The sequence below is a fragment of the Ailuropoda melanoleuca genome, chromosome 5, assembly GCF_002007445.2.
Source record: "Ailuropoda melanoleuca isolate Jingjing chromosome 5, ASM200744v2, whole genome shotgun sequence".
Taxonomy (NCBI): domain Eukaryota; kingdom Metazoa; phylum Chordata; class Mammalia; order Carnivora; family Ursidae; genus Ailuropoda; species Ailuropoda melanoleuca.
Window position 1 is genome coordinate 61,568,876 of NC_048222.1, and position 21,631 is coordinate 61,590,506.

Here is a 21,631-nt window from a genome sequence, read left to right on the forward strand (position 1 = left end):
AGAGTGTGCGCGGTTCTTAAAGGCCGGCGGTAGGAACCGTTCATTGGCTGCTGCCTGTCAGGGGGTGGAGCCCTGGCGCCGCAGGGGCTGGGCTGGGGCAGCGACGTTCCGGCCCTGCGGACACCCGCGGGCGCGGGGTAGTGGCTACCGCTGTCGTCCCTGTCTCGTTTTCCATAGGGAGCTCCCACCCGGACTTGGGCAGGGGTGGGGCTCTGAGGGACCGGGTGGAGGGGCGAGTCGATTGCCTTGGCGCCGGAAGAAGCTTCTAGTTAGGATGTTTCCCGGATAAGTACTGTCTGACAATTCCGCAGCCTCACCAGAACTGAGGGGAGCCATATTGTCCCTCCTCTCTGTCTACCAGTTTGTATCGTTGTCTCCATCTGTGCCGGTGTATTATCATTGGTGCTTTTTTTTTTTTTTTTCTTAGTTCCCTGCCTGCCGGGGTCCTAGATTCCATCCTTGGTTTACTTGTCCTCATTGCCCCAGACCCGGGGAATGCTCAGGAAGGCTGCGCGGTATTGGAGGGACAGAATGACCTTCCAGCCCTGAGTCCCTGGTGAGTTGTTATTCCGAAGATAGTGGTTGGCTAGTCTCCCTCTCTGCTGAGTGCAAGACTCCAGTGCAATGAGCTCAGACTGCAGCAAGGAGGATTTGAGTAAAACGCAGGAAAGACCTTCCCAACTACAAGTAATGTGACACAGTGAGTTGGGTAACCTTGGGAGACAGTGGTGTTACTTCCTCTAGGGAATTCTCAATACAGAAGGGGCAATGTTTGAACCGAAGAGGGTGACCAGTCCAAAACCAAAGAACCAGGGGATGGGAAAGAGGACTAAGGAGGCTGGCACTGTGTTATGACCGAGTAGAATATTCTTGTAAAAATGGTGTGTGCTGTTAAGTCTTACCTCCCCTGTTCCTCAGTGTGCCCCCATAACATACTCTGCACTCCAGCCATCTTCTTTTACCCAAGATTCTGAATCGTTCTGTACATGTATGTATCAGATGGAGAACCTGTCTTTCAGCTTGGGCTCCAGCAGCATTTTTTTTTTTTTTTTTTGGTCTCATTTGCTTTTCATTTGGGGATAGTACAGGGTAGAAAGGAGCACAGTTCCTGATTCTAATCCCCCACCTCTCTGGAGGCCCTGAGGAGGATTAGACATTGTCTGCATGTTAAGTACCTCACTGCAGTCCTAGTCTTTATCATGGGGCATGTGTGATAGCAAAACAGCCAGTCTACTCTGCAGTCAGTTTGGATATGCCCTTACCTGAAACTAATATTATATGTCAGTTATATCTCAATTACAAAAATGGATATGGCCCTGAAAATCCTTTCCGTAACAGAGAAGGAGAAATAAAGTACTAGCAGAACGTCAGATGGTGGTGGTGCTTCACCTTGTGACACATGTAACAGTGTTCTGCTACAGCTCCGCCCCACCATTTGCAGATCTGAATCTGGTAAAGCTTGGAGAGATGTGCAGGCCTCCTCTTCTGCAATCAGACAAGAGTGCCATGTGGAGGCAGAAAGCCAGAATTGGTTGTAGGGAGAAGGGCACAGTTTCCATAGCAACTGTAGAGATGAGGCCTTTAACTAGCACAGAGCCTGGGTATAAGGGTCAGCAGCAGTTAACCATAGGCTCTGCTTTCATCAAGTCTGACAAAGAGGTTAGACAATAGATCTGAATGGTATAGGGAAGGACCACACACTGATGAGATGGTAAGGGCACAAATTCAGGTCTATGATCTCAGGCACTGCTAGAATTAGGTTTTGTTAATTACAGCTGCAAAGACAGACTATGATAATACTAAAATTGCACATATATGCTGGGTGAGCATCCAGCAGGCTGTTCTTTAAAAGACAGAAGATGTCATACAAAGATTGACTGCAGGTATCTCTTAATTACTCCACTCTTTCCTCAATTAACAGTATCCCAGCCATTGGGTGATGATCCCGGTATCATCATCATATTATCAGAAAATATTTTCAAGCATCAAATGGCACACAGCACTGTGTGCACAATGCTCTCTAAAGAAAACTATGTGCTTAGCATCAGGATCTATGTTCCAGAATTTCAAAACTGAAGACAGAAAACACTGACACACATATGTAAAAGGCATAGAAAGCTGAATAAAAATATTAAAGAAATACATACATGAGTTGCAAAGTATATAAAAACCTATTTTGTGTTTACGAAGGGTGTGCTGTGTCAGGAGCCTAATAGTAAAAGGATGTCACTCAAAGACCAGTCCAAAGGGATTATTGGGGACCTGTGATATGCGTGATTGTGAGGAGCACACATTAGTGTGTGGTGGTTATAGAACCCACTCAGTGTTTCACTTAACTCTTGACCATTAGAATGACCAAATATGATCTTTTGGGAACTCCCTTATTCTGTAGTTTCCTCCACACTCTTGTCATGTAGGATTAGCAGATATAGTGATTACAACCAATGCTTTTCAAACTATTTGTGGTGAAGGACCCTTGAGTTGTAGAAGGGGTCACTGGGGATCTACCACTGAAAAGAGGAGGTTAGAGGAGATGCAAAAGGAAGACACTATTATAGGCTCTTTCCTTGGGTGTGCACTGCAGTGGGCACAAGGCAGAAAACAGTATAAATCTGGAATAGTATGAAAGGTAATTGAGGCCTTGGCTAAGTGTGAGCCAGTTAAAGGATTCTCAGACCTTCACCAGTTCATAATATCTAGTGCTAAGTTACCGAATAGGTAAATTATGTACATATTTAACAAAATAGGAGGGACATCTCTAAATTTTTTCTGGAAATAATTTTATATTTGGCATTTAAATTTAAATTAAATTTAAAAATTTAGTTGTCCTCATGAGAAAATCAGAACTTTATTAGGATTAATTGCACTCATCTTGAATTATGTGTACGTGGAAGAGGAGGACATCCTAATGCTTTCAATGCTTAGGGTCTCCACAGGACTTAAGCCAGCTCTGATAATTCATAAAGAAAAGACACTGACTCCTCCCTTACTTTCGGCCTGATGAATGTCATTAGTTTTTCTGAGGATCTGAGCTCATTTGGCAGAATTCCAGCCTGCTCTGCTGGATTGCATGGGCTTATCAACTAAAATATCCAAAAGGAGCTGCATGCAGCTCGGATTCCCACCCTGTACTCAGTTCTGCCTATAAAGCATTTTTTACACAGAGAGAGGCGTGTTGGATTACAGGATTGCTGTGTCAGAGGTTTATCCTTGGCTTTTGGGGAAAATGCTGTGATCATAATGCGTACCAGCAGCCATGGGTCACCTCTGAGCATGAACAGCTGGTTTATCTGAAGAGGTACTGAGTAAAATAATCTCTGGAAAGGTTGAGGTGGGGGAGAAATCTGCATTTATTACTACGTCTGGCACACAGAGGAGGTCCACAGTAATTATCTGTTGGATAATTTTCCTGATTACTATTTGTTAACATTAAATAACGGGAAAAGCACAGGCATTGGATTTACCCTCCACCTGCAGAACATTGCAAAAGGACAATGAAGATATTTACCCCTTTTCCTCCCTCACTCCCTTATCCTTTTGTTGAAGAAAGTAATTCCCAAAAGTAAAAAAGAAACATTTATAGATACTATTTTCTCTTATCCATCCCATTAGCCTGTGAGATGGAAGTTAGTGTTTGGCTGTGGCCAACATTTTCCTTTAGCCTTCTGAGCAAAGCGACCTCTTACTACAGGAACCTCTAAGGATTTTCTTGTGGTGGTGGAGATGCTGGTCATAAAGATAATCCAAATTTGTGTATAACTTAGTTTTGAGGCCATGCATGTATGTGAATCAAATTTTACACTTTTTTTTTTAAAGACTTTATTTATTTGACAGAGATAGAGACAGCTAGCGAGAAAGGGAACACAAGCCGGGGGGGGGGGGGGGTGGGAGAAGAAGACAGGCTTATAGCGGAGGAGCCTGATGTGGGGCTTGATCCCATAACGCCGGGATCACGCGCTGAGCCGAAGGCAGACGCTTAACGACTGCACCACCCAGGCGCCCCTACATCATTTTTTAAAGGTATTTGTAGAATAGAGTTACTTTCCTTGAAGGAATGCTTGGGTTGAAGAAGTATCATTCCCTTCTCAGTATAACGAAACCACAATCACCTTTTCCCTTCCTTCTCAGTTCTTTCTTGAAGATCCTTCGTAATATACCCTAACTTCCCTTTCTAATATCACCTTTTTTTTTTTTTAAGAATTTATTTATTTGTTTAACAGAGAGAGAGAGCGCGAGAGCACACACACAAGCAGCCAGAATGAGAGAGAGAAGCAGGGAGCCCGACATGGGACTTGATCCCAGGACTCTGGGATCATGACCTGAGCCAAAGTCAGGCACTTAACCACTTAAACGACTGAGCCACCCAGGCACCCCTCTAACATTACCTCTTGCAAATACTTTGCATTAACCCTTAGTCAGTCAATCTGAGCCACTTGCCTTTCCTGCAGCCATTCTTTTTTTTTTTTTTAAAGATTTTATTTATTTATTTATTTATTTTAGAGAGAGATAGAGAGCATGAGGGGGATGTGGGGGAGGAGCAGAGGGAGAGAGAATCTCAACCAGACTTCATGCTGAGCATGAAGCTGGAGGTGGGGCTTGATCTCACAACCCTGAGATCGTGATCTGAACCGAAACCAATAGTTGAACGTTTAACCAACTGAGCCACCCAGGCGCCCCATCCCTCAGTCATTCTTATACTTTCTGTTTAGGCTGTCTCTTTTGCTTTGGATGCTTTGGTTCACCTTCATTCTCATTTAGCGATTTATTTATTTTACCCTTTTGATTTACTTTGTTTATAGAACAAGTTTCCATCTCATTCCACAAAGGATTTAAGGAGTGTGACCGAACTCAAACACAGCTGCTTCTATGGAACTGACTTCCGCAATTGACAACTGTGTGAACTTGGGCAAGGTGCTTATCCTTTCTGTGCTTTAGTTTCCTCTTCTGTGATAATATAATAGTTGCATCCCACCATATTGTTATTTTGAAAATTAAGTGGGACTATCTCTTACATATGCTTAGAAGAATATCTGGAGTTCATTTACTTATTCATTCACCTGGTAATATTTATTGAGCGCTTACTGTGTGCTACCACACACAGTACACAGAGCCTCTGCTCTTGTGGAGCTTACATTATAGTGGGGGAGACAGATACTTAAGAGGTAAATGATCTCTTATGTCTGAAAGTGATTAGTGCTGTGGCAAAAAAGAAGGTAGGGTAAGGGTGGCTGATGGGGGCTGTGGTGATGGGGAAGAATGGTGAAGGGATAGAAAAGGTTGCAGTTTGGGTTTTTTTTTTAAAGATTTTATTTATTTAACACAGAGAGAGAGAGTGAGCACAAGCAAGGGGAACAGTAGGCAGAGGGAGAAGCAGGTTCCCCGCCAAGCAAGGAGCCCGATGTGGGACTTGATCCCAGCACCCTGGGATCACAACCCCAGCTGATGCTCCACCGACTGAGCCACCCGGGCACCCCCCCCGCCTTTTTAAGATTTATTTATTTTAGAGAGAGACAGCACTTGAGTGAGCATGGGAGAGGGGGAGGGGCAGAGGGAGAGGAAGAGAGAGAATCTCAAGCAGATGCTTCACTGAGTGTGGAGCCTGACGCGGGGCTCGATCTCACAACCCTGAGATCATGACCTGAGCCTAAATCAAAAGTTGGACACTTAACTGACAGAACCATGCAGGTGCCCCCTAGGGCCTTCTTTATAGGCATTGTTGGACTTTGTTTTTTTTTCTCTGAGTGAAATGGGGAACATATACAAGCTTTTAAACAGAGGACTGATGCGGTTTGACTTAGATTTTTACAGGATCACTTTGGCTTCTGTGTTGAGAATAGACTGTAGATATTGTAAGGGTTACACTGGGAAGTCCCTCAGGGATCTTGCTGTAATCTGGGTGAGCAATGATGTAACTAAGACTAGAGTGATGTCAGTGGAGATGGTAAGAATTGGTGAGATTCTAGACACACAGTATTTTAAAGGTAGAGCCAACCTGATTTCCTGTCTGATCAAATGAAGAATGGGAGAGAAAGAGAATAGTGACTCCAGAGATAAACCAAAAATTTAAAAAGAAAAAAAAAAGTTACTTGTAGGAGGAGAGAAGAAGCAGATTCCAAGGCAGCCAGAAATAGGAGGTAGACTTTTAAAAATTTAACTTATTGGGGCGCCTGGGTAGCGCAGTCGTTAAGCGTCTGCCTTCCGCTCAGGGCGTGATCCTAGCGTTCCAGGATCGAGTCCCACATCGGGCTCCTCGGCTGGGAGCCTGCTTCTTCCTCTCCCACTCCCCCTGCTTGTGTTCTCTCTCTCTCTGGCTGTCTCTCTGTCACATAAATAAATAAAATCTTAAAAAAAAATTAAAAAAATAAAAATTTAACTTATTTTGTGGATTTGACTTTGAAATATAAATGATTTAGAGAAATATGAACCAAAATTAACTCAAAATGACCAATCTGACAAATAACGTGATCCAGAGTATATTTTTTAAATCTATACATCAATAAAGAAAGATAACCTAACTATAAAGTGGACAATTTGAGTGGATTGACACAAGAGAAGATGCACAAATGGCATAAGTACAGAAAAAAGTGTTCATCATTAGTCCCAGGGAAATGCAAATTAAAACCACAGCACATTATCACTTAACATCCACAAAATGGCAAAAGTTAAAAGACCTATAACACCAAGTGTTAGCAAGATTGTGGAACAAATAGAACTCCCATACACTGCTAATAAAAGTATTTGTAAGTTTCTTGTAAAATTAAACAAATACCTATCCTATGACCTAGTAGTTCCATTCCTGGACATTTACCCAAGAGAAATGAAAACACATGTGTCCATAAAAAGACTTGTGATGGTTGTTCATAGCAACTTTATTCATAATAGCTCCAAACTGGAAACAACCCAAATGTCCATCCGTAGGAGAATGGATAAACAAATTGTGGTATCTTCATGCAATATAAAGATAAAAAGAAACTACAAATGTACACAACATAGATAAAAAATTAAAAACATCATTCTGAACAAAAGAAACAAAATACAAAAGAATATTGTTAGTTGGTATCCTGAGGAATTAATGCCAAGACATAATTAGATGTACAAGAGAAGGGTGCCTCAGTGGCTCAGTCGGTTAAGTGTCTGGTTTGGTTCAGGTCATGATCCCAGGGTCCTGGGATCGAGCCCCTTGCTCACCAGGGAGCCTGCTTCTCCCTCTGCCCTTTACCCTGCTTGTGCTCTCTCTTGCTCTCTCTCTCAAATAAAATAATAAAATCTTAAAAAGAAAGACTACATACTAGATGATTCATTTACATTAAAATTATTAAACAGGAGAAGCTAATCTATAATGGTAGAAATCAGAATATGGTTGCCATGAAAATATGGTTGCCACTCTCTAAAGTGAAGAAAATGTTTTATATCTTGAATGGTACATAGGTTTCACAGATGTATACATTCGTCAAAACTCATTACATTATACAATTAAGAGCTGTGCATTTCATTGTTTTTAAATTTAATCTCAATAAAAAAAATCGAACAGTCACTAAAAATAAACAAAATCAAATAAATTAATCTCACTTAAATTAGTAGAAGAATTAAAATACAATAATTTAACTACTTTTTTCAAAAATTTTTATTGTGAAATACACATAAAATTTACCATTATAGCCAATTTTTTTCTATCATAGCCAATTTTAAGTGTATGGTTCAGTGATACTAAATATATTCATAATGCTGTGCAACCATTACCATCCCTCTCTGTTCCTTTTTATCTCGTAAAACAGAAACTCTATACCCATTAAGTAGCAACTCCCCGCTCCTCCTCCCCCCAGATCCTGGCAGCCATCATTCTATGTTCTGCCTCTATGATTTTAACTACTCTATATAAGTATATGAGGTATATAAGTACCTCATATAAGGGGAATCATACAGTATTTGTCTTTTTGTGATTGGCTTATTTCCCTTAGCATAATGTCTTCAAGATTCATCCATGTTGTAGCATAAATCTTAATTGTACATTTTTAATGAGATGTACCCTAAGGGGGAAAAAAAAACTGCAAAGAAACATTCAACTTTTTTCATTAGTTGTCTCATTAGTAATAATATTCGTATTTTTTCTGAAATAGATTATATATATAGAGAGAGAGGGAGAGAGAGAGAACAGAATAAAGCAAATTATTTTAACATTATCAGGAACCAAGATATGGATCATAAAAGAGGTAAATATAAAATCAAGAAACTTGGGTAAAATCCTTGAAATCCTAAAATTTAATTGGAAAAAACAAAACACTGACCAATCCAATGTTAGCCATAAATTGCGGTCTCTAAATGTCGTTTACTACTAAAATGAACCAAGGCTTCTTAGAGAAGCATCTGATTCCAGATTGGGAGCAAGAAATGAACAAGATGAACCTGGAACATTTTATCACAACGAAAACAAGAAAGGTACCAAAGACCACTGGAATCATGTCAAAAGGACTCTGGAGCTAATCTGAAGAGATTTCCACAGTCCAAAAATGTGACAATATGCATTTCAAAATGAGCAATAACTGCAATGTATTGAATACACTAAATGTGTTAAAATTCATGAGTTCAGGGGCGCCTGGGTGACTAAGTCGTGAAGCGGCTGCCTTCGGCTTAGGGCGTGATCCTGGCGTTCTGGGATCGAGCCCCACATCAGGCTCCTCTGCTGGGAGCCTGCTTCTTCCTCTCCCACTCCCCCTGCTTATGTTCCCTCTCTCGCTGGCTGTCTCTCTCTCTGTCAAATAAATAAATAAAATCTTAAAAAAAAATCCATGAGTTCATAGTGAGACTCATTGGTCATCTTTGGAGTATGCTAAGGAATCTCATCATTTGGAGAACTATTCTCTATTATGTAGAGAACCTCAAGTCATTAATTTGAAAACTAGCAAGTCAAAAGAAAGAATCAAGCATTTATTCTGCCTTTCCTTAGGTAATCAAATATTTGATGAAGGAAAAGTTCTTATTTATAAAAGAATTCCAGCTAATAAGTGAAGACAGTATGTTAAAATAGAATATCACTATTTTGCAGCTCTTAGTGAAATAATGCACCTAGGTAATGATTACCAATGACTGCTAAACTATCGAATAAAAAGATAGTAACATTTGAGCCTATTTATCAATTGTAACAGAACAAAAATATATTCAATCAGATGGTATACGTCTCTTGATAAGATGCAATAGGAAGAAATTAATGATGTGCTATATGTTGGCTAATTGAATTTAAATTAAAAAAAAGATGCAATAGGAAGTAAATGATAGCACTTACAAAGTATTCTTGCCAAAAAAGAAAAATGGAGCATAAATCATAACAACTCTATATCTAACTGTCCATTTATAGGAAACAAGAAGAGACAAATATATCAGATGACACCACAGGGTTGCAATAAAAAAAATCCACAGTGATGGAAATTTTACAGAACAAATGACCTAGTTTCATCAACAAATATATAAATTGCAGGAAATAAAAATGAGGGAGGATTTACAGATTAAAAGATAGCTAAGAAAAGAATCATCCAAATGTGTGAATCTTGTTTTGGAATTGCAAAAAAAAAAAAAAAAAAAAGAGAGAGACAATTGGGGAAATTTGAACACTACATGTTTGGTAACATTAAGAAATTACTGTTAATTTTCTTTGTATGTGTTAATGATATTTCTAAAAGATTCTCTATATTTTACACACAAATACAAGTATTTATGGGTGAAATAATATGATATCTGGGGCACCTGGGTGGCTCAGTCATTAAGCGTCTGTCTTCGGCTCAGGTCATGATCTCAGGGTCCTGGGATCGAGCCCCGCATAGGGCTCCCCGCTCAGCGGGAAGCCTGCTTCTCCCTCTCCTACTCCCCCTGCTTGTGTTCCTTCTCTTGCTGTGTCTCTCTCTCAAATAAATAAATAAAATCTTAAAAAAAAAAAAGAAATTATATGATATCTGGAATTTGCTTAAAAATAATAAGTTGGGAAAGAGGTGGGAAATTGGATGAAACAAGACTGGATATTTATTGATTATTGTTGAAGTTGGTTGATAAGTACATGGGTTATTTTTTTTCTTTTTCTATTAAAAAAAAAAAAAGAATATCTCCAAGCTTTTTGTTATAAGCAACAGGAAGGAAGAAGGATGAAGGATGAAGTTTCATCCCCACCACTGAGATGGGGAAGGCTGCAAGTGGAGGAGGTTTAGTAGAAAAGATAAGTTAAATTTTAAGCATATTGAGTTTGAGATGTCATTTGAACATTCAAATGGAGATATTGAATAGGCAGTTAGATATATAAATTTGGGATTTGGGAGAGAGGTCTGGGCTGAAGATATAAATTTGGGAGTCATTAACTTACAGATGACATTTATAGCAATGAGGCTGGATGAGATCAAAAAAGGAGCAAGAGTAAACATAGTAAATGCTCAATAAATATTCATTATAAATATGACTAAAACTATTACTTTTGATTTCTTTCCTCTCTGAACTCCTATAGCACTTTTATTGTATCTTTTTTTTTTTTAAAGATTTTATTTATTTATGTGACAGAGATTNTTTTATTTATTTATTTGACAGAGATAGAGACAGCCAGCGAGAGAGGGAACACAAGCAGGGGGAGTGGGAGAGGAAGAAGCAGGCTCATAGCAGAGGAGCCTGATGGGGCTCGATCCCACAACGCCGGGATCATGCCCTGAGCTGAAGGCAGACGCTTAACCGCTGTGCCACCCAGGCGCCCCGACTTTTATTGTATCTTGTATTATAGTTATTTGTTTACGTGTCTTATGCTTTCTATAAATTATAAGTTCCCTAAATGTGGGAAGTATATCTTTTTTTTTTTTTTAAAGATTTACTTATTTGGGGTGCCTGGGTGGCTCAGTCGGTTAGGCGCCTGCCTATGGCTCGGGTCAGGACCCCAGGTCCTGGGATCCAGCCCCATGTGAGGCTCTCGGCTCGGTGGAGAGCCTCCCTCTGCCTGCTGCTCCCCCTGCTTGTGCTCTCTCTCACTCTCTCTCTGTGTCAAATAAATGAATGGACTCTTTAAAAAAAAAAAAAGATCTACTTATTTATTTTAGAGAGAAAGTAGGGTTTGGGGAAGGGCAGAGGGAGAGGGAGAGAGAATCTCAAGCAGACTCCCAGCTGAGTGTGGAGCCTGAGGCAGGGCTCAATCTCACAACCCTGAGATCATGATCTGAGCCAAAATCAAGAGTCAGGGGCGCCTGGGTGGCTCAGTCGTTGTTAAGCGTCTGCCTTCGGCTCAGGGCGTGATCCTGGCGTTCTGGGGTCGAGCCCCACATCAGGATCCTCCGCTGGGAGCCTGCTTCTTCCTCTCCCACTCCCCCTGCTTGTGTTCCCTCTCTCGCTGGCTGTCTCTTTCTCTGTCAAATAAATAAATAAAATCTTTAAAAACAACAACGACAACAACAAAAAACCAAAATCAAGAGTCAGATGCTTAACCAACTGAGCCACGCAGGCACCCCGTGGTAATTATATCTTAATCATCTTTATATATTGTTCTCCTTCCACTACCACCATGGAGCCAGAATGGTGTCTTGTACACGACTGACTTGAAATTAATAAGTGAACTAGAGTTTGTAAAGAAATTTCTGGTCAGGGCTATGGATTTTCTGGCTTCAGGTTCATGAGACTCCCTATGTTGACTGGCTTATATGTGAGCAGGGCCAAAATGTGTTACTGTAGTTCTTGCTAACTAGTTAGCACACTGGCTCTGTATAGCCTAGATCAGCCTTTAGGATCCAACCCTATCTAAGACAGTACAGTGGAGAAATAAAACCATGATTCTATGGTCAATTAATCTTTGACAAAGGAGGCAATATGCAATGGGAAAAAGTCTCTTCAATAAATGGTGCTGGGAAAACTGTACAGCTACATGCAAAAAATTGAAACTGGACCACTTTCTTTTTTTTTTTTTTTTAAGATTTTATTTATTTATTTGACAGAGAGAGGCAGCGAGAGAGCAAACAGGAACAGGGGGATTGGGAGAGGGAGAAGCAGGCTTCCCGCTGAGGGGCTGGATCCCAGAACACTGGGATCATGACCTGAGCCGAAGGTAGATGCTTAATGACTGAGCCACCCAGGCTCCCCGAAACTGGACCACTTTCTGACACCATACACAAAAATAAACTCAAAATGGATTAAGGACCTAAATGTGAGACCTGAAGCCATAAAAATCCCAGAAGAGAGCACAGACAGTAATCTCTCTGACATGGGCCATAGCCACATTTTTCTAGATATGTCTTCTTTTTTTTTTTTTTTAAAGATTTTATTTATTTATTTGACAGAGAGACAGTCAGTGAGAGAGGGAACACAGCAGGGATAGTGTGAGAGGAAGAAGCAGGCTCCTAGCGGAGGAGCCTGATGTGGGGCTTGATCCCAGAATGCAGGGACGACTGCGCCACCCAGGCGCCCCTTCTAGATATGTCTTCTGAGGCAAGGGAAACAAAAGCAAAAATAAATTACTGGGACTATATCCAAATAAAAGTCTTTTGCAAAACAAAGGAAACCATCAACAAAACAAAAAGGCAATCCACTGAATGGTAGAAGATATTTGCAAGTGACACATCCAAAAAAAGTTAGTATCCAGAATATATAAAGAACTTATATGGGACACCTGGGTGGCTCAGTTGTTTAAGTGGCTGCTTTCAGCTCAGGTCATGATACCAGGGTCCTGGGATTGAGTCCCACATCAGGCTCCTTGCTCAGCGGGGATCCTCCTTCTCTCTCTGTCTGCTGCTCCCCTTGCTTGTGTGCACACTCTCTCTCGCTCTCTGACAAATAAATAAAATCTTGGAAAAAAAAAAAAGAACTTATAAACTCAACACCCAAAAAACCCAAATAATCCAATTTAAAAATGGGCAGAAGTCAACGACAGACATTTCTCCAAAAAAGACATACAAATGGCTAAGAGACACATGAAAAGATGCTCAATATCACTCTTCAACAGGCAAATGGAAATCAAGACCACAATGAGATATCACCTCACACCTGTCCAAATGGCTAAAGTTAAAAACAGAAGAAACAAGTGTTGATGAGGATGTGGGGAGAAAAGGAACACTTGTGCACTGTTGGTGAGAATGCAAGCTGGTGCAGCCACTGTGGAAAACAGTATGGAGGTTTCTCAAAAAACTAAAAATAGAACTACGATATGATCCGGTGATTCCACTACTGGGTATTCACCTATAGAATATGAAACGCTAATTTGAAAAGATATATGCACTCCTATGTTTAATGCAGCATTATTTACAATAGCCAAATTATGGAAGCTGAAACCAAGAATTGGATGCTTAACCGACTGAGCCACCCAGGCAACCCTGTAATTATTTTTTTTTTTAAAGATTTTATTTATTTATTTGACAGAGACAGAGACAACCAGTGAGAGAGGGAACACAAGCAGGGGGAGTGGGAGAGGAAGAAGCAGGCTCATAGTGGAGGAGCCTGATGTGGGGCTCGATCCCATAACGCCAGGATCACGCCCTGAGCTGAAGGCAGACGCTTAACCGCTGTGCCACCCAGGCGCCCCTAACCCTGTAATTATTATTTCAATTCCAGTACAGTTAACAGTGTTAAGTTCATTTCAGGTGTACAGTACAATGATTCAACAATTCTGTACAGTAGTCAGTGCTCATCAAGATGTGTACTCTTAATCCCCTTCACCTTGAGATTTTTGTGCCATCTTGGTTTGAGCAGGGACTATTGATAACCCCCTTAATGACTGACTTCTTTGAGGTCTGGTCATTTTCTATGATTACAACGTAGCCACCAAAGAAAAATATTCCCTAACATCCAGGGCCAGGTGGTCTGCTCTATTCCCTTATCTCTTGTTCACTGCTTAGAGCTTCTGCCTGCCACAAATAGTTTTAAAGCCTAGTCAGGGGCCCACAATCTCTCCTTGCCTATACCTTAACCCTTTCCTAACTCAGTACCACTCTCTATTTTCCCTTTCTTTTCCTTCCTTCCTTCCTTCCTTCCTTCCTTCCTTCCTTCCTTCCTTCTTTCTTCTCTTTCCCTCTTTTTCTTTCTTTCACATCAAGATCAGGAAAATAACATTGATTCAATACTATTATGTGATCTACAGACCTTATTCAGCTATGTACACGCTTCCTTTAGAGTTCTTTATAGCAGAAGGAAAACCAAGTTCTTGTCCAGGGTTCGGTTCTGGATTATATGTTGCATTTGATGGTTTTCGGTTTTATCTCCTTAGTCTGCTCAAATCTGAATCAGTTCCTCAGTCTTTCTTTGGCATTCTTGATCTTGGCATGTCTCTCTCTCTGTTTCCTATATCTCTCTTTGAAGAATACCGGCTGGTTATTTGTATAGCATCTATCAATTTAGGCTTATCTGATGTCTCCTCAGGGTCAGATTCAGGTAACGAATTTTTGGCAGGAATACAATTAAAGTGACGTTATGTCCTTCTCAGTGCATCTATCAAGTGACACATAATGGTATTTTACCCCATTACTGGTGATGTTAACTGGAATCACTTGGTTAGTTTTCACTGCAAACGTACTACTTTCTGTTTGTAATAATTCAATACATTTTAGGGAGATACTTTGAGACTATGTAAATACCCTCTTTTCCACCACACTGCTAGTTTTAGCATGAAATACATTTATTTATTTTAAGTCATCTTTATTGTGAAATATAACACACATAAAAATGAAAAAAATATAAACATACAAAGGTATGAATTATAAATTGTATACTTGTTAATGCCCCTAGTAATAAAAACAGAACATTTCCAAGCACCTCACTTGCCTCTTAAAGAAATTCCCATTATCCCCTCCAAAATTAACCAGTCCTGACTTTTATTGAAATCCTATAGTTTCTTTGTTATTATTATTTTTTATGACCTAGGTGTACATCTTTTTTTTTTTTTAAGATTTTTTATTTATTTTTTTGTCAGAGAGAGAGAGAGCACAAGCAGGGGGACCAGCAGGCAGAGGGAGAAGCAGGTTCCCCGCTGAGAAGGGATAACAATGCGGGACTTGATCCCGGGACCCTGGGATCATAACCTGAGTGGAAGGCAGATGCTTAACCACCTGAGTCACCCAGGCGCCCGTAGGCGTACATCTTTAAATACTGAAATTTAGTGTTATCTCTTTAAAAAACTTTTTTTTTTTTTTTGAGGGAGAGAGAGAGCACGTGCATGTGTGCGGGGTTGGTGGGGCAGGGCAGAGGGAGAGGGAGAGAGAGAATCCCAAGCAGCCTCCCCACCCATCCCAGAGCTGACTTGGGGCTCCATTCCATGATTATGACCTGAGCCAAAATCAAGAGTCGGTTGCTTAACCAACTGAGCCACCCAGGTGCCCCTCATTAAAAAACTTTCAAAATTGTAGTACAATACATATAACATAAACTTTACCATTTTAAACATTTTTTAAAAAGATTTTATTAAAAGATTTTTTTAAAGTAATCTCTACACCCAGTGTGGGGCTGGAACTCACACCTCCGAGGTCAAGAGTCGCAGGCTCCCCTGAGTAAGCCAGCCAGGTGCCCCGTTTGAAACATTTTAAAGTGTGCAGTGCAGTAGCACTGAGTACATTCACCTTGCGCAACCATCACCACCACACATCTCCAGAGCTCTTTCATCTTCCCAAACTGCAGTTCTATACCCATTAAACAATACCTCCCCTTTCCTCCCTCCCCACAACTTCCAGAAGCCACCATTCTACTTTCAGTTTCTATGAATTTGCCTATTCTAGGTACATCATATAAGTAGAATCATACAATATTTGTCTTTTTATGTCTGGCTTATTTCACTGAACATGTTTTCAAGGTCCATCCATGTTGTGGCAGGTTGGTCCCACTCTTTTTTTTTTTTTTTTAAGATTTTATTTATTTATGTGACAGAGAGACAGCCAGTGACAGAGGGAACACAACAGTGGGAGAGGAAGAAGCAGGCTCCCAGCGGAGGAGCCCGATGTGGGACTCGATCCCGGACCGCCGGGATCACACCCTGAGCCGAAGGCAGACGCTTAACGACTGTGCTACCCAGGCGCCCCAGGTTGGTCCCACTCTTAATTCTTATCTTGTAGTACTGGATTCCAGGGAGTTATGGATTGGAAAGAAAGCTGAGAGGTAGGAGAGCCAGGAACTCTGGAGTCACACAATGAGAATTTTGAAGAAGAGGGCATCAGCAACACCATCATACACTGTAAAGGTCACAGCTAATAAGGTGATTTGACAAGAAATTTTGAGAATCGGCAATTAACAAACATTTTTATAGTAACTGCTTTGTGCTTGGAATTGTGCTAGGCACTGGGTTTATGGAGGCCGAAGCCAGTTTGCAAAGGATTACAGAGTTACTGGTATGGAGAAAGCGGAGTACGGAGGGAAGGAAAACAGAAAGCCTGGGAAGTTGATAGAGAAGTAAAATGCTACCGGGGATATGGATATTTGAATACTTCTAGAAAAAGAGGAATAAACCAGAGGAAGGCTGGCAATCTCAGTCAGTATTCAGATAGGCAACGATGCCACCTCCTCCCCGCCCCCCCCCACCATACCACAACTTTATGTTTCTGTTTCCAGGTAAGTGGCTCCTAGTGGAGTTAAACTCTTCAGATTAAAATTTGAAAAGTTGGAAGGCAGAAAACTGCAGCTAATACAACTGTGCTTGGTATTGGGTGTTTGAGAGAGACTCAGGCTGATAAGAAGGCCTACAGCTGATTGGCTGGCTGGAAAATGAAGCTAGCTGGAAGGGGGAAGTGTGCTCTGCTAATGTGCTTCCATGGCTTCATCTATACTTGGGTGTGGCAAAATTGGGGGATCTGGAGAGATTAGACAAGTGGGTTAAAATGAGCAAGAATGAACAAAATATGATTTATACAGGGGCGCCTGCTGGCTCAGCAGCCATACTGGTAGAGCATGCAACACTTGATCTCAGGGTTATGAGTTTGAGCCTCATGTTGAGTGGAGAGATTACTTAAAAGTAAAATCTTAAAAAAAAAGTGATCTATACATACAATAGCATATTATTCAGCCTTAAAAGGGAAGGAAATTCTGACACATGCTTTTAAAATTACAATATGGATGAATCTTGAGGACACTATGCTAAATGAAATGAGCCAGACACAAAAGGACAAATATTATATAATTCCATTTATTTGAGATACCTAGAGTTGTTAAGTTCATAGAGACACAAAGCAGAATGGTGGTTGCCAGGGGCTGGTGGGAGGGGGGATTGGGGAGTAAGTGTTTAATGGGCACAGAGTTTTAGTTTGGTAAGATGAAAAAATTCTAGGGATGGATGGTGTTGATAGTTGTGTAACAATGTGAATGTACTGGGATGCCTGGGTGGCTCAGTTGGTTAACCGTCTGCCTTCGGCTCAGGTCATGATCCCAGGGTCCTGGGATTGAGTCCCACATCTGGCTCCCTGCTGAGCAGGGAGCCTGCTTCTCCCTCTGCCTTCTGCTCCCCCGCTTGTGCTCGCTCACTCTCTCTCTCTGACAAATAAATAAATAAAGTCTTTAATAAAAAACAAACAATGTGAATGTACTTAATTCAACTGAACCTCTACCCTTAAAAATGGCTAAAACACTAAATGTCATGTTATATATACTTTATCACAATAAAAAAAATTGAGTAGGAGTAATGTGGCAAAATGTTAACAATGTGTGAATCTAGGTGAAAAGGTTATGAGAGATCATTTTACTATGTTTTATTATACTATATTTGCAAGTTTCCATTGCTCTAAAATTTTTTTCAAAATAAAAAGTTTACTTAAAATGAACAGGAGGCAGTTTTAGAGAGAAGATACAGACCAGTGGGCTGGCTTCTTCCACTTCAGGGTTTGCAGGTACCAAGTCTGTCAGCCTCCTGTTAGGAAGTTAATGTAGTATCATAGGCAATTATTGAGTACCTTAAGCAATTTGCTTTCACATTTTAATTATATCATCACCTCTTTGTTGACTTAACTTCTTCATAAGGATGTGGAGTTGACAACTTTACAATTTCTCTTCTGTTTTCTTCATGTTATTTTAATTATTATGAATTCCTAGAACACTGGGGACTGTGTTCAAATTCTGACTCTTGCTAGCTCTAAGACATTATGCAAATTATTTCATCTCTCTAAGCTTTAGTGTCCTCATCTGTAACCCTCAGAGAGTATGAGGCTTTTAGATGGGAGAAGGAATGGAAAACAGAGCACAATACCTGCTGCATAGTAAAAATGTAATACATGTTATTAGTTAATTATATCATTGCTATATGACTTGACATGATTGTATAGGTCCAAGTGCAACAGAAGGCCTCCTAGGGGTCAGAATCAACTATATATTAAATGTAAGTCAAAATGTAATACTTTAATATTGCAGCTTAAAAGGGATATATAATCATTTTTCATTAAATTCAGTACTTGTCATAACCTCAGTAAAGTTCTCTGCCACTGAACGCCCAAACTGAGTTTCCAGATGAAAACAATAAAGCAAATTTAAAAGTTGGTAAATAGTGTCCATGAGGTAGGATTAGACCATCTGGGGTTCTTTTGCTTAGAGAAGTCTGTGATGAGACCTTAAAAAAAAGACTAACAAACTAAGTATATAGCACTTATATTTATTGTTTGATTGGTTGAAATATATTATAGAATTATTGGACCAGATGAGATGATTCCAGCCTTATGAAAATTTTCCAGGTTTTAAAATTACCAATTAAAGACAATGTGAGAGGAAATGGCTTTAAGCCCTAGAATAAAGGATTTAGGTTAGATGATTAGAAGAAAAATTTCTGACAATGAGGTTTATTAAACTTTAAAGTGAGTTAGCATAAAGTCTGATGGGATTTTCTTGTCTTTAGAGGTAAATTAGATTTCTCTGTGTCTCAGGTGGCTTAGATAAAGATGCACCTGCAGGTAGGTAGCCCAGCTGATGGTCTTTTGTAGCCTTCAAGTCAATAAAGGTCTTTGGCTCACGTAACCACAAGCAGTCAGTCTCAGTGGATAACCATCCTGCCTGCATTTTCTAATCTTTCTGGGTAATTTAATGATTAATTTAATTGTTACACTGGCTACCAAGGAAGTCACAGTATTTTGGTTTTTTGTTTTGTTTTTACAGAGAAAGCAAGAGCATGCATGCTTGCACAGGGTATGCAGGGGGGTGGTGGAGGGGCAGAGAGAGAATCTTAAGCAGGCTTAAGTAGTGGTGGCTTAAGCGGGCTCCATGCCCAGAGCGGAGCCCCAAGGTGGGGCTAGATCTCAAGACCCTGAGATTATGACCTGAGCCAAAATCAAAAGTGAGAGGCTGTACCCACTGAGCCACCCAGGTGCCCCTCACAGTTTTTCTTCACAGTTTTATTTAGTAATGCGAATGGCTCAGGTTTATTTATTTATTTTTAGTCATGTTTATTGAGGTTCAGTTTACCCTTTTTAGTGTACAGTTTTGTGAGTTTTAACAAACACATACGGTTGCTTTTCAAATGATCAAGAGGGCCTATTTATTTATGTCTTGCTTGGGGAGGGGAAATGGAATAGCAGGAGAGAAAAGAGCAAAAATATAGTGACTTTTAGGGTATTTTTATGGTAATCGAGGTTAAGATTTGCCCACAAAAGGAACTGGTTGATTGAGCCCTCACAAATGAACAGATGAATTCACTTTGTCTACCTAGTGTTGTTAGTATTGACCTGCCCTGGTCCTTTCAGAATTAAATTTATTTGGTCACTGGTCTTCTGCAACATTAGGAGTGGAGGAAAGAAGAAGTCAATTATAAATGGTTTCAAGATTAAGAAGTGGAATGTGTCTCTGTGTGTTCTGTTGCATTGTTGTTCCACTAGTGAAACATTCCGGGGACCCTAATTATATCCTAGTTACAGGAACAATAGATGCTAGATTTTTGAGGACAGTTTCATTTCAAACATTCTGTCCTTTTGTTTCCATAAGTTAAGTATACTCACATGACATGCTTTGCTTGTTGGCTTAAAAAATGTGATCACTGTAATTTATAACAGCAGGGAGAAGACTGGTTTATAGGAAGCTCCACTTCCTCTTAGTCTATATCAAGTGCTAAATTGGGCATTTACAGGATTGGAGGATCATGGTTGGGCTGTACCTAAGTCATTCTGATCCTGGGATAGAGAGAAAAAACTACCCCCTATCGAATGCCTACTATGTATACGCTTGGCAGTGTTAGGTGCTTTCCCTATTGACAGCTGCTCTGGCTAGAATTCCATTCCAGATCCAACCACCACTTAAATAAAACAAAACACATATTCCTCATGGTGTCTAGTTCATTAATACAAGTCACAGCTGCCACACCCTCTGTAAGACCCTAGCACCATAACTGGGTTAACAGACTCTTAAGGTTTGGAGGGATCTTTGAGGTCATCTAGTTAAAGGGGTGGCAGCTGTTTTCTTCACCGCGGCTGAGAATCACTGGGCTCAATTCTCTCAACAGGAAGAGCAAAAAATGTCTGGGGCTATCGTCTCCTTGGTCTCCAAGTTCATATAAAAGATAGGACAATGATAAACAAATGTGAAGCTCTAACTGTGTTCCAGACTGGAAATGGCAATGGGGGGGGGGACCTTTACTGGGCCCTCAGACAACATAAAGAAAAAAACAAAACAAAACAAACCAACCCCAAACTGGTGGAAACGTAATATGGGGCTCTTGAATTCAGTTAGAGGCCCACGTAAAGAGATCCTGATGGACACAGGTAAAACCCAAAGCATCCTCCCTTTCTTCAGTTTCAACAGCTCTGAAGTATTAGGCATCCTAGATCCTCTTCAACATTTCATTAGAAAGCGGGGAAACCCTCTCCTTTTCTATGGAAGAGGGTGAGAGAAGGGGCCTCAAGGTGCAGGAACGATAGAAAACAGGTCTTTTCTCTTACGTCTGAGTAGTGGTACAAATAATTGTCCTAGAGGCAGGGGAATATATTTCACGCCCTCTCAAGGTCCCTTCAGTTCAAGGATACTGTCATTCTCTGGCTGTACTAGGGGGAGGGCCTGCAACGTCCATGCTGCCATGGAAACACGCCGCGGTGTTCCTTTTTCTTACGTGGGGCGGGGCACTCTGCCTCAGCCACCAATCACCCACAGGGTTTCTTGAGTGGCGGGCAGCAGCAGCGAATGGGCGAGCCGATACTGCGTGACGCGACGGGAAAAGGGGGAGTCCGCGGCCGGCGGCGGCGGTGGCTACAGCGGCGACCTGGGGCTCGAGCTGGAGGGAGCTGGGGAGCGTGCAGGGACCTCTAGCTCCAGCGCGAGTGATCTCCCGGCGGGATGCCTGGTACTGTTTGTAGACATGTGGGGGTGCGGTCAGCTCTGAAGGCTTGGGTTTCGGGTCTGAAGGGATGGCTGACCGGAGGGGGCGGGGTGGCAAGCATGGCGGCGGTGACGGGGAAAGGGTTGGAGGGCCCTGAGGAGGGGGTGGGGAAGCAGTAGCTGGGAAGGCTGGGTGGTCTTGAGGAAATGTGAGGGGCTGTGGGTGTTCTGGCGAACCGAGATTACAAAGCAGCCTTTTGGGGGGACATAGAGGCGCCAGCAGTAGGAAGAGTTGTGGGGGATGGAAAAAGAGGCGGGGAGAGAAGAGGTTAGGAAGGAGAGGAAAGGGTGTCTACAGGGAAGGTGATGGAAAAGAAGAAGGAGAGAAGGATTGGCAGGCTGATAGTAAATAATGAGGAAATCAGGCCTTGGG

General features: G+C 41.2%; 1 protein-coding gene and 1 long non-coding RNA gene across 3 annotated transcripts in view; both read left to right on the forward strand.

Moving 5' to 3' along the window:
* Positions 1-60: 60 nt before the first annotated feature.
* Positions 61-15,899, forward strand: LOC117802378. The gene is made up of 3 exons (XR_004625689.1): positions 61-556; positions 4,800-4,911; positions 15,856-15,899. It is a non-coding gene; the product is annotated as an uncharacterized LOC117802378 (long non-coding RNA).
* A 5,175-nt stretch (positions 15,900-21,074) lies between these two features.
* The window catches only part of TP53BP1 (tumor protein p53 binding protein 1), a 68,438-nt gene continuing 67,881 nt past the window's right edge, over positions 21,075-21,631 (forward strand). For both annotated transcript variants that reach the window (XM_011227436.3, XM_011227443.3), the window contains exon 1: positions 21,075-21,223. In XM_011227436.3, coding sequence (XP_011225738.1) covers positions 21,217-21,223 — 7 coding nt within the window. In that variant the 5' untranslated portion in view covers positions 21,075-21,216. The remainder of the gene's footprint in view (positions 21,224-21,631) is intronic.